Raw genomic sequence first — 14,240 nt, forward strand, 5'->3', positions numbered from 1 at the left:
AGAGATACCTCTCCGTTTACACGGAGTGACAAATCCCAGTCTTGATTCGTGCCAACCCAACAGACACTTTCGGAGATACCTGTAATGCACCTTTATAGTCACCCAGTTACGTTGTGACGTTTGATACACCCAAAGCACTCCTACGGTATCCGGGAGTTGCACAATCTCATGGTCTAAGGAAATGATACTTGACATTAGAAAAGCTTTAGCATACGAACTGTACGATCTTTGTGCTAGGCTTAGGATTGGGTCTTGTCCATCACATCATTCTCCTAATGATGTGATCCCGTTATCAACGACATCCAATGTCCATGGTTAGGAAACCGTAACCATCTATTGATCAACGAGCTAGTCAACTAGAGGCTTACTAGGGACATATTATGGTCTATGTATTCACACGTGTATTACGATTTCCGAATAATACAGTTATAGCATGAATAAAGACAATTATCATGAACAAGGAAATATAATAATAACTAATTTATTATTGCCTCTAGGGCATATTTCCAACAGTCTCCCACTTGCACTAGAGTCAATAATCTAGTTCACATCGCCATGTGATTAACACTCACAGGTCACATCGCCATGTGACTAACACCCAAGAGTTTACTAGAGTTAGTAGTCTAGTTCACATCACTATGTGATTAACACTCAATGAGTTCTAGGTTTGATCATGTTGCTTGTGAGAGAGGTTTTAGTCAACGGGTCCGAACCTTTCAGATCCGTGTGTGCTTTACAAATCTCTATGTCATCTCCTAGATGTAGCTACCACGCTCTATTTGGAACTATTCCAAATAACTGTTCTACTTGGAGCTATTCTAAATTGTTGCTCCATTATATGCATCCGGTGTCTCTACTCAGAGCTATCCGGATAGGTGTTAAGCTTGCATCGACGTAACCCTTTACGACGAACTCTTTTACCACCTCCATAATCGAGAAAAATTCCTTAGTCCACTAGTTACTAAGGATAACCTTGACCGTTGTACTGTGATTCATTCTTGGATCACTCTTGTACCCCTTGACTGACTCATGGCAAGGCACACTTCAGGTGCGGTACATAGCATAGCATACTGTAGAGCCTATGTCTTAAGCATAGGGGACGACCTTCGTCCTTTCTCTCTATTCTGCCGTGGTCGAGCTTTAAGTCTTAACTTCATACCTTACAACTCAGGCAAGAACTCCTTCTTTGACTGATCCATCTTGAACACCTTCAAGATCACGTCAAGGCATGTGCTCATTTGAAAGTACCATTAAGCGTTTTGATCTATCCTTATAGATCTTGATGCATAATGTTCAAGTAGCTTAATCCAGGCTTTCCATTGAAAAACACTTTCCAAATAACCCTATATGCTTTCCAGAAATTCTACGTCATTTCTGATCAACAATATATACTCATCAGAAATTCTATAGTGCTCCCACTCACTTCTTTGGAAATACAAGTTTCTCATAAACTTTATATAAACCCAAAATCTTTGATCATCATCAAAGCATACATTCCAACTCCGAGATGCTTACTCCAGTCCTTCGAAGGATTGCCGGAGCTTTGCATACTTATTAGCATCTTTCAGGATTGACAAAAACCTTCCGGTTGTATCATATACAACCTTTCCTCAAGAAAATCGTCGAGGAAACAATGTTTTGACATCCTATCTGCAAGATTTCATAAATAATGCAGTAATCGCTAATATAATTCCAACAGACTCTTAGCATCGCTACGAGTGAGAAAGTCTCATCATAGTCAACTCCTTGAACTTGTCGGAAAACATCTTAACGACAAGTCGAGCTTTCTTAATGGTGACATTTACCATCATTGTCCGTCTTCCTTTTAAAGTCCATCTGCACTCAACAGCCTTACGACCATCAAGTAGTCTTTCCAAAGTCTATACTTTGTTTTTATACATGGATCCTCTCTCGAATTTTATGGCCTTGAGCCATTTATCGGAATCCGGGCCCACCATCGCTTCTCCATAGCTTGTAGGCTCATTGTTGTCTAGCAACATGACTTTCAAGACAGGATTACGTACCAATCTGAAGTAGTACGCATCCTTGTCATCCTACGAGTTTTGGGAGTGACTTGATCTGAAGTTTCATGATCACTATCATAAGCTTCCACTTCAATTGGTGTAGGTGCCACAGGAACAACTCTTTTTCCCTGCTATACACTAGTTGAAGTGTCGGTTCAATAACCTCATCAAGTCTCCACCATCCTCCCACTCAATTCTTTCGAGAGAAACTTTTCCTCGAGAAAGGACCCGATTCTAGAAACAATCCCTTATTGCTTTCGAATCTGAGACAGGAGGTATACCCAACTGTTTTGGGTGTCCTATGAAGATGCATTTATCTGCTTTGGGTTCGAGCTTATCAGCCTGAAACTTTTTCACATAAGCGTCGCAGTCCCAAACTTTTAAGAAATGACAGCTTAGGTTTCTCTAAACCATAGTTCATACGGTGTCATCTCATCGGAATTACGTGGTGCCCTATTTAAAGTGAATGTGGTTGTCTCTAATGCCTAACCCATAAACTATTGTGGTAATTTGATAAGAGACATCATGGTATGCATCATATCCAATAGGGTGCAGTTATGATGTTCGGACACACCATCACACTATGGTGTTCCAGGCTGTATTAGTTGTGAAACAATTTCCACAGTGTCTTAATTCTGTGCCAAATTCGTAATTCAGATATTCATCTCTATGATCATATCATAGATCTTTTATCCTCTTGTCACGACGATCTTTCAACTTCACCCTGAAATTACTTGAACCTTTCAATAATTCAGACTCGTGATTCATCAAGTAAATATACTCAACATTTACTCAAATCATCTGTGAAGTAAGGACATAACGATATCCACTACATGCCTCAGCACTCATTGGACTGCACACATAAAAAATGTATTACTTCCAACAAGTTGCTTTCTTGTTCCATTTTACTGAAAAACGAGGCTTTCAGTCATCTTGCCCATGTGGTATGATTTGCATGTCTCAAGTGATTCAAAATCAAGCGAGTACAAAACGGTCCATTTGCATGGAGTTTCTTCATGCATATATACCAATAGACATGGTTCGCATGTCCCAAACTTTTCAAAAACGAGTGAGCCCAAAGATCCATCAACATGGAGCTTCTTCATGCGTTTTATACCGATATGACTTACGTGGCAGTGCCACAAGTAGGTGGTACTATCATTACTATCTTTTGGCATGAACATGTGTATCACTACGATCGAGATTCAATAAACCATTCATTTTAGGTGTAAGACCATTGAAGGTATTATTCAAATAAACAGAGTAACCATTATTCTCCTTAAATGAATAACCGTATTGCGATAGACATAATCCAATCATGTCTATGCTCAACGCAAACACCAATCTCGATGGTAGAGGGAGCGTGCGACGCTTGATCATATCAACATTGGAAACACTTCCAACACATATCGTCAGCTCACCTTTAGCTAGTCCCCGTTTATTCCGTAGCTTTTATTTCGAGTTACTAACACTTAGCAACTGAACCGGTATCTAATACCCTAGTGCTACTAGGAGTACTAGTAAAGTACACATCAACACAATGTATATCCAATATACTTCTATCGACCTTGCCAGCCTTCTCATCTACCAAGTATCTAGGGTAATTCTGCTCCAGTGGCTGTTCCCCTTATTACAGAAGCACTTAGTCTCGGGTTTGGGTTCAACCTTGGATTTCTTCACTAGAGCAGCAGCTGAATTGCCGTTTTTCATGAAGTATCCCTTCTTGCCCTTGCCCTTCTTGAAACTAGTGGTTTCACCAACCATCAACAATTGATGCTCCTTCTTGATTTCTACTTTTGTGGTGTCAAACATCATGAACATCTCAAGGATCATCATACATGTCCCCGATATATTATAGTTCATCACGAAGCTCTAGCAGCTTGGTGGTAATGACTTCGGAGAAACATCACTATCTTATCTGGAAGATCAACTCCCACTTGATTCAAATGATTGTTGTACTCAGACAATCTGAGCACAAGCTCAACAATTGAGCCTTTCTCCTTAGTTTGCAGGTTAAGAAAATCGTCGGAGGTCTTATACCTCTTGACGTGGGCACGAGCCTGAAATCCCAATTTCAGCCCTCGAAAACATCTCATATGTTTCGCGACGTTTCAAAAACGTCTTTGGTGCCTCAACTCTATACCGTTTAACTGAACTATCATGTAGTTATCAAAACGTGTATGTCAGATGTTCGCAACATCCACAGACGACGTTCGAGGTTCAACACACCGAGCGGTGCATTAAGGACATAAGCCTTCTATGAAGCAATGAGGACAATCCTCAGTTTACGGACCTAGTCCGCATAATTGCTACTATCAACTTTCAACTAATTTTTTCTCTAGGAACATATCTAAACAGTAGAACTATAGCGTGAGCTACGACATAATTTGCAAAATCCTTTTGACTATGTTCAGGATAATTAAGTTCATCTTATGAACTCCCACTCAGATAGACATCCCTCTAGTCATCTAAGTGATTACATGATCCGAGTGAGCTAGGCCGTGTCCGATTAACACGTGAGACGGACTAGTCAACGTCGGTGAACATCTTCATGTTGATCGTATCTTCTATACGACTCATGCTCGACCTTTCAGTCTCTGTGTTCCGAGGCCATGTCTTCACATGCTAGGCTCGTCAAGTTAACCCTAAGTGTTTTTGCATGTGTAAATCTTGCTTACACCCGTTGTATGTGAACGAAAGGATCTATCACACCCGATTAACACGTGATGCTTCGAAGCGACGAACTGTAGCAACGGTGCACAGTTAGGGGAGAACACTTCTTGAAATTTTAATGAGGGATCATCTTATTTACTACCGTCGTACTAAGTAAACAAGATGCATAACATGATAAACATCATATGCAATCAAATAATAGTGACATGATATGGCCAATATCATATAGCTCCTTTGATCTCCATCTTGGGGCTCCATGATCATCTTGTCACCGGTATGACACCATGATCTCCATCATCGTGTCTTCTTGAAGTTGTCTCGTCATCGACATGCAAGTCGTGATTCCCTTGACAAGAACATGATCAATCTCATACATCACATATATCATTCATCACATCCTTTTGGCCATATCACATCACATAGCATACCCTGCAAAAACAAGTTAGACGTCCTCTAATTGTTGTTTGCATGTTTTACGTGGCTGCTATGGGTTTCTAGCAAGAACGTTTCTTACCTACGCAAAACCACAACGTGATATGCCAATTGCTATTTACCCTTCATAAGGACCCTTTTCATCGAATCCGATCCGACTAAAGTAGGAGAGACAGACACCCGCTAGCCACCTTATGCAACTAGTGCATGTTTGTCGGTGGAACCGGTCTCACGTAAGAGTACGTGTAAGGTTGGTCCGGGCCGCTTCATCCCACGATGCCGCCGAATCAAGATAAGACTAGTAACGGCAAGCATATTGAACAAAATCAACGCCCACAACTTCTTTGTGTTCTACTCGTGCATAGAATCTACGCAATAGACCTAGCTCATGATGCCACTGTTGGGGAACGTAGCAGAAATTCAAAATTTTCCTACGTGTCACCAAGATCTATCTATGGAGAGACTAGCAACGAGGGGAAGGAGAGTGCATCTACATACCCTTGTAGATCGCTAAGCGGAAGCGTTCAAGAGAACGGGGTTGATGGAGTCGTACTCGTCGTGATTCAAATCACCGATGATCCTAGTGCCGAACGGACGGCACCTCCGCGTTCAACACACGTACGGAAGGGAGACGTCTCCCATGCCTTGATCCAGCAAGGAGGAGGGAGAGGTTGATGGAGATCCAGCAGCACGACGGCATGGTGGAAGTAGCGGGGACTCCAACAGGGCTTCGCTAAGCGCTGCGGGAGGAGGGAGATGTGTCACGGGAGGGAGAGGGAGGCGCCAGGCCTTAGATTGGTTTGCTCCTCCTTTTCCCCCACTATATATAGGGCCAAGGGAGAGGGGGAGGCGCAGCCCTTGCCCCTTCCTCCAAGGAAGGGTGCGGCCAAGGGTGGGGAGGAGTCCATCCTCCCCAAGGCACCTCGGAGGTGCCTTCCCCTTTTAGGACTCTCCTCTTTTTCCTATCTCTTGGCGCATGGGCCTCTTGGGGCTGGTGCCCTTGGCCCATATAGGCCAAGGCACACCCCCTACAGCCCATGTGCCCCCCCGGGGCAGGTGGCCCCACCCGGTGGACCCCCGGGACCCTTCCGGTGGTCCCGGTACAATACCGATGACCCCGAAACTTGTCCCGATGGCCGAAACAGGACTTCCTATATATAAATCTTTACCTCCGGACCATTCCGGAACTCCTCGTGACGTCCGGGATCTCATCCGGGACTCCGAACAACTTTCGGGTTACCGCATACTAATATCTCCATAACCCTAGCGTCACCGAACCTTAAGTGTGTAGACCCTACGGGTTCGGGAGACATGCAGACATGACCGAGACGTTCTCCGGTCAATAACCAACAGCGGGATCTGGATACCCATGATGGCTCCCACATGTTCCACGATGATCTCATCGGATGAACCACGATGTCAAGGACTTAATCAATCCCGTATACAATTCCCTTTGTCTATCGGTATGTTACTTGCCCGAGATTCGATCGTCGGTATCCTTATACCTTGTTCAATCTCGTTACCGGCAAGTCTCTTTACTCATTCCGTAACACATCATCCCGTGATCAACTCCTTGGTCACATTGCGCATATGATGATGTCCTACCGAGTGGGCCCAGAGATACCTCTCCGTTTACACGGAGTGACAAATCCCAGTCTCGATTCGTGCCAACCCAACAGACACTTTCGGAGATACCTGTAATGCACCTTTATAGTCACCCAGTTACGTTGTGACGTTTGATACACCCAAAGCACTCCTACGGTATCCGGGAGTTGCACAATCTCATGGTCTAAGGAAATGATACTTGACATTAGAAAAGCTTTAGCATACGAACTGTACGATCTTTGTGCTAGGCTTAGGATTGGGTCTTGTCCATCACATCATTCTCCTAATGATGTGATCCCGTTATCAACGACATCCAATGTCCATGGTTAGGAAACCGTAACCATCTATTGATCAACGAGCTAGTCAACTAGAGGCTTACTAGGGACATATTATGGTCTATGTATTCACACGTGTATTACGATTTCCGGATAATACAGTTATAGCATGAATAAAGACAATTATCATGAACAAGGAAATATAATAATAACTAATTTATTATTGCCTCTAGGGCATATTTCCAACACTATCAGTTGTCAAGCCCATTGTGGATGAGCTGTCAGGTGCTCAATGGTTCACCAAACTATATTTACTGCCAGGGTACCATCAGATTCGACTCACTGAAGGGGAGGAGTATAAAACAACCTTTTGCATGCACCAGGGACTATATGAATTCATGGTTATGCCTTTTAGATTGTCGGAAACCCCTGCTACCTTCCAGGGAGTGATGAACTTTGTCTTCGACTATGTGCAAAGGAGTGTTGGTGTTTATGGACAACATACTAGTGTACAACATGTCTCTGGAGGAACATGTCCAACAACTTAGAGTTGTTTTCTCCATATTGAGGGAAAACAAATTGGTCATCAAATTATCCAAGTGTGCCTTTGCTCAGCCCAGATTGGAGTATTTGGCTCATGTTCAATGCACAAGGGGTATCGGCAGATCCCAAGAAAATTCAGGCGGTGCAAGCTTGGTCAGTGCCTGCTAATCTCAAGGAACTGCATGGATTTTTAGGTCTCACCGGGCATTATCACAAATTCATTTGAAATTTGTTTGACACTTTTGAAGAAAAACACGGAAAATCCAAGATTTAAACCCATTTTTCTGGTCCCTCATGAAAAAACCAAAATTGAGAAAAAGAATTGTTCAAACCCCATGCAGCGTGTATTTTCAGTTAATCAATTGTTCGGATAGACAATATAGTAAAGTATCTATCTATAACTTGTACAACAAATAGTAAGTACTAGTATAATGATGCGAACCAACCTGTGGTTGGATGGTTAGAAGGACTGTGGTATCCCCAGCCCATCAGAGTTCAAGTCCTGGTGCTCGCATATATTCTTGGATTTATTTCAGGATTTTTGGTGATGCGCATTCAGTGAGAGGAGAGGTAATGTATCGAGCCACATCGTTGGCCATGTCCCAAAGCCGTGAGGATGTTGTCCGGCGTCGTGTCGCCGAATGCCATGTACGCCATGCATCCGCACAACAGGTAGATCACCGTAGTCACCGCCATGCAAACCGTCGTCGCCTTCTTCATCACCTTCGCCTTCGACGGCGCCGCCGCCTTCAAGGTGTTCTGCAGTAGTAGTTATGTATGTAAGGAACAAATTAGCAAACACATCCCCATCCGAGTACAATAATAAGCAAATTAACAAAGACATGACAAGTCATTAATTAAGCAAATCGAGATATCTGGACTTGCTTGGATCTCGTGCTGGACGATGGAGAAGGTCTAGGCGTATGCCATGTTTCCAAACGCCTAAAGACTGCATCACCACGATATTGCCGATGATGCCGCCGATGAGGCTGCCCTGCAGTCCCCCCTTCACTAGAATTTTGTTGCAATGTCGTCAATAAATTCCCTTCATTCAACATTTGACGAGTCTAATTATCACAATAATTTACCTAGACCACATACCTTTGGTCTGCGCAACACCGAGGGAGATTTTGATGGTGGTATAGGCAGTGGCGGAGCTTGATGAAGATACACTTAAAAAAATTCCTAGAGTATGGGGGGGGGGCATGGCCCCCTGCCCCTCATGAAGCTCCGCCACTGGGTATAGGTGAAGGACATGACGGCCGCGAGGGTTAACAACCATCACATACCATCCAGGTCTGGGATCTGCGAGAAGATCTAAACGATGCCGTAGATGGCAATGTACAGTCTCGTGGAAGAACTTCTGCAATGGCCCATGTACCCTTCCTTATGGAAGCATCCCGCCTCTTTGATCGCTCTGTTCGTCAACAACACATACTAAATCCAGCGAAGAGGGCATGAAGATTGACAAGATACAAAAGGTAGCAAGTCGTGGTGGAGTGTGATTTAGTTTAGTTCCTTACAACATACTGACGGAGGCGGTGCTGATAATGCCGATGGCGAAGCTGAAGCCGTCTAGGTTGGCAAACTGAATGGAGCCGCACAACTTCACCATGAGCCAAAGTCGAATCCTGATTAGTGCACTGTTTTGGTTATGTTCAGCTCTTCAGTTACCACAGACCCACACGCAAGCATGGACATGGCCCCGAAGCTCGATGTAAGCGAAGATAGGCTAGGAAATCACCTCGTAGGTGCCGACCAGGTGGAAGGCCATAGCGTTGGCCATGTCCACCAGCTAGAAGAGCTCATAGAAGCCAAAGCCGTAAGGATGTTGTCCGACGTCGTGTTGACGAACGCCATGTACCCCATGCATCCGCACAACAGGTAGATCACCGTAGTCACCGCCACGCTCACCGTCGTCGCCTTCTTCATCACCTTCGCCTCTGACGGCGCCACCGCCTTCAAGGTGTCCTCCAGTAGTAATTATGTATGTAAGGAACAAATCAACAAACACATCGCCATCCGGGTACAACCATAAGCAAATTAACAAAGACATGACAAGTCATTAATTAAGCAAATCGAGATATCTGGAATTGCTTGGATCTCGTGCTGGACGATGGAGAAGGCGTAGGCGTATGCCATGTTTCCAAACGCCTAAAGATTGCATCACCGCGATATTGCCGATGACGCCGCCGGTGAGGCTGCCCTGTAGTCCCCCCTTCACTGAAATTTTGTTGCAATGTCGTCAATAAATTCCCTTCATTCAACATTCGACGAGTCTAATTATCACAATAATTTACCCAGACCACATACCTTTGGTCTGCGCAACGCCGAGGGAGATTCTGATAGTGGTATAGGCAGTGGCGGAGCTTGATGAAGATTGTTGATATGGCTAATTAGAGTTGGGGGAGCGAAGAAGACAAATTATGCATAAACTCTGAGAAATCATGGATATTTAACACAATAATTAGGGATACACTTAAAAAAATTCCTAGAGTATGGGGGGAGGGGGGGCATGGCCCCCTGCCCCTCATGAAGCTCCGCCACTGGGTATAGGTGAAGGACATGACGGTGGCGAGGGTTAACAACCATCACATACCATCCAGGCCTGGGATCTGCGAGAAGATCTAAACGATGCCGTAGATGGCAATGTACAGTCTCGTGGAAGAACTTCTGCAATGGCCCATGTACCCTTCCTTGTGGAAGCATCCCGCCTCTTTGATCGCTCTGTTCGTCAACAACACATACTAAATCCAGCGAAGAGGGCATGAAGATTGACAAGATACAAAAGGTAGCAGGTCGTGGTGGAGTATGATTTAGTTTAGTTCCTTACAGCATACTGACGGAGGCGACGATGGTAATGCCGATGACGAAGCCGAAGCCGACTAGGTTGACAAACTGAATGAAGCTGCACAACTTCACCATGGACCCACCAAGGGTGGTGTTGTCATGACCTGGCCCACATTTGGTCATCGGCCCAAGACTACCAGAAGAAACAAACGTTTGGCCCGGGAGCCGGAGTCCCAAAAGCTGGCACAAAGCAAGCGAGCGAACAAAAAAATAGGCACAAAGATGGCAGCTCCTAATCGGCGCTGTTGGCGCCGGTTGCCGATCCTGGCGCTCACACATGCACGATTGTGGACCGACCCAGATTGCTCAATCGCATCCTCGCGAGTTCCCCCTGGCCGCTCGATCGGTTTGGACTAGTGGCTGTTGACTTTGGAAAAAGAAAAGAAAAAATATAAAAAGGAAAAAATGGGAATTCAAAAATGTTCACGGATGTAAAAAAGTACAAACTTCAAAAAGTTCACAAATTTGAGAAAAAATCAATGGTTTTGGAAAACGTTCATCGAATTTGAAAAAAGGTTAATCAAATCTGAAAAAAATCATAAATCTTGAAAAACAAATTCATCAATTTTTTTTTAAAGTTCATCCATTTGAAAAAAAGGTCAACAAATTTAAAAACAAAATCATCGATCTTGAAAAAAGTTCATCAAATTTGAAAAATAGTTCATCAAATTTGAAAAAAGATCGTCGATCTTAGAAAGCGTTCATCGAATGTGAAAAAAGGTTAATCAATTTTGAAAAAGTTCATTGAATTTGAAAAAAGTTCATCATATCTGAAAACAGTACATCAAATCTGAAAAAGTTCATCAATTTTTTTAAAAAATAATCATCAAGTTTGAAAAAAAGTTCATTAATTCTAAAAAAAGTTCACGTATTTAGAAAAAAGAAAAAAAAAGCTGTTCCAAGAAAAAAGGAAAAGCCGAACGAAACCGTTCCAGAAGAAAGAAAAAAGAAAGAAGAAAACAAATAAAAAGTTGTAAGCAAACTCAAAGACGAGGTGGCTGAATTGGTTAGCACAACGAGCATGTAACCAGGAAGTCGTGGTGTGAATCACGCCCACACACGCAGGTTTTTTGCTCGTTAAAAAACAGGCAAAAAAGAAAGATGGACGGCCCAACTAGACGCGCGTGCAAGTGCCCGTTTGCGAAAACAATAAAACGGGCGTCTGAAGCGCCAAATAGGGAATGCCCATGAAGGTAGCGTGAGGCGTCGTTGAGTTTCGATAGAACTAGACCATTTTCACCTTTCTCTCTGTATCTCTCCCTCCATTGATCTGCGTCCTCTATAAATTGGAATTAGCAAGAGTACATCACACTTGGTATGAGTAGTCTCGCCGATCAACCTCAGGGGAAGAGTGACCCGTTAGTCCATTTGTGGTTGGCGGCGACCTAGTGTTACTGCCGTAATTCCTATCTCTCGGCAGGAACCGCAGATCTCAGAGTCAATCTGGCGCCCAAGAGGAAGGGGCCTACAGTGGTAGTGGCGAGAATTGTGGTGGCGATGGAGACCATAGATCAGCACGCCTCTGAGACCAACGCCAAGTTCGATGGCATTGTGTCGCAACTGTAAGGGCTCATAGCCTAGATGCAGACGTTGGATTCGACGTCGAAGACGCTCGCCCTATCGGCCTCCCTCCTGCAACTACATGTGGAGGACGCGTCCTCGCATCTGGGAGCGCTCTAATTAGCCTCCTTGCGACCAGCGGATCTAGCCGGTTCTAGCGCCACGCCTCCCGCAATCATCATTTCAGTGTATCAGGTAGTTTTTTTTAATTCAAACATACGATCACTCTTAGATGAGAGAGGATCTCCAAGAGTCTCAACAGGTAAATCTTTCCCTAATAATAATAAAGGAAAATTTTACCGTCATCCGGCAGATCATAGTGGCCGCGTCCGTCACCTCCGATGCATGACACGCGTCCAATGGCTTGCATGCTGTTTTTTATTGAACACGCTTCCGAAACAAAGGCTATGTTTCAGAAACATATGCGGTGTTGCAATGACTTAACGGGTCTAGTTTCGCAACAAAACCTCTATTGCGGAAATTTTCTGTAACAAGACCTGAGTTGCAGAAAAAGTTGCAACAAAACCCTAGTTATAAATTATTATTATTTTGCAACAAAACGAACTGTTGCAAAAAAATTCTGCAACAAGACCTATGTTGCAGAAATAATTCTGCAACAAGATATGTGTTGCAGTACTGGAGACGCGCTCAACTCACTTGATGCGGCAAATCCGACGGCTCGCGAGCCAGCTGATCTTTTAAAGATACCAGCCAGCGGACGCGTAGCACTTCCCTAATCTATCCCTAATAATAAAGCACGGACTGACTCCGTGGATTCACCGTCACAATACGCTTTCTTCCTGTAAATTTACGCTTTCACCAATTTATAAAATATATAAGCGAGGTGGTACTAATTCGGGGAACCACGTCGTGTGCATCAAACGATCCAAACAATACCCGCCCGTGCGCTTCGGCCCAGTAAATCAGGCCCACATGCCCGTTTGCAGCCCAACAAATAATGGCGCAACCACCCGAGCTAGCTCTCCCTCTCCTCCCGATCTCAGCCGCCACGAGGCGACCGACCCCGGCGACGCTCGATCCGGTGCTGCACCGGCCGCCGGTCGACGCCGGCGAGGATTTGTGCCCTCTCCCGACCCACGTCTCTCTCTCGCGAAATAGGATTGGGCGCCGCCGCCGTTTTCCTGGTTGAAGGCGGCCAGAGCGCCGCACGGGAGGCCTTTGTCGAGCGAAGCCCTGGATCACGGCGTTCCCGCGGAGGGACAGGGCGGCGGATTCGAGGATGGGCGCGGCAGGCGGAGCTCTGCCCTCCTTTGTCTTCTCCCATCGAGCGCTGGATCGAAGAAGCATCAGCTCGCCCCACCTCCATCCCGTCTCCTCTCCTACATCGGCCACACCACGCCGCGCTCGTGGAGCGGAGTCGCAGAAGCACGACGCCGACTGCGGCGGAGTGAGGAGAGCTCGTCCGATCGTCTTGTCCCTCCAAGGTAGGATCAGGCCCAACCTCCACGCCACCAGCTCCACCCCATATCTCTTGCCTTTCAGGTTAGTTTCAGGTCCGCTTAAAAGTTTCAGGTTAGCTCATCTAAAAAGCAGTTTCAGGTTAGTCTGCGTAATTTAGTTACAAGTGTTATTTGGTTGACTGTCGTTGTTACTTATCCGATCTGAATCTAAAGGTTCCATATTTCTGACAAAACAATGGCTGATTTGCTAGCTGTAGAGCGCAAGCTAAATGATACAGGCTCTGCTGTAAAAACCAACGGGTCTCTTCTTTTACAAGCTTTTGCTACAGTTGAATTACTCAATATGTGTGTGTGTTTTATATCATCTGGTGATCAAGTTTTAATGTATCTTGATGAAATGTAGACCTTTGTAACATATTTGCACCTTTGGAGTAACATATGATGTCCTTTATCAGTATGGCTGATCCTTCGCCCTTATTTCCTTTGTTGATATGTGTCTGCTGGAACAAGCTGGTTCAATGGTGCCTTCAGCAAAGTCGCCGAGGCTGGTCATGTTGCCGGCTCAAGAACCAACAGAAAAGTTCCAGATAGTTGTGTCAAATATATCAGCCAAAGTAAGTCAATAATAAATTTTACTTGGTAAACTAATGACCAGAAAGATAATCAATGCCATTAAAGACATGTAAAAACACTAAAGAGCTGCATTCTGCACTTATTGTGTAGTCCAAACTGCGATGAAGCAGAACTTTATTTGCATTATGGTCAATAGGCATGCCCAGTAAACATACCTTTGAAACATCCTCATGCTGCTGCCAGTGCACACATGATTCTCAAGTTTGGGAGCTAACCGATCATAG

The 14,240-nt window shown here is 44.6% G+C and overlaps 1 protein-coding gene across 1 annotated transcript; it reads right to left on the bottom strand.

The window, feature by feature from the left end:
• Positions 1-8,107: 8,107 nt before the first annotated feature.
• On the bottom strand, positions 8,108-10,525 carry LOC147985965 (amino acid permease 3-like). The gene is made up of 7 exons (XM_087541814.1): positions 10,393-10,525; positions 9,723-9,775; positions 9,446-9,523; positions 9,297-9,347; positions 9,083-9,140; positions 8,493-8,563; positions 8,108-8,311 (listed from the first exon to the last, which is right to left on the bottom strand). The coding sequence occupies exons 1-7, from the start codon at positions 10,523-10,525 to the stop codon at positions 8,108-8,110; spliced, it is 648 nt and encodes a 215-aa protein (XP_087397940.1).
• Positions 10,526-14,240: the final 3,715 nt, after the last annotated feature.

This window comes from Triticum urartu, chromosome 2A, assembly GCF_056163025.1.
Source record: "Triticum urartu cultivar PI428250 chromosome 2A, HENAU_Tu73, whole genome shotgun sequence".
NCBI classification, from domain to species: Eukaryota; Viridiplantae; Streptophyta; class Magnoliopsida; order Poales; family Poaceae; genus Triticum; species Triticum urartu.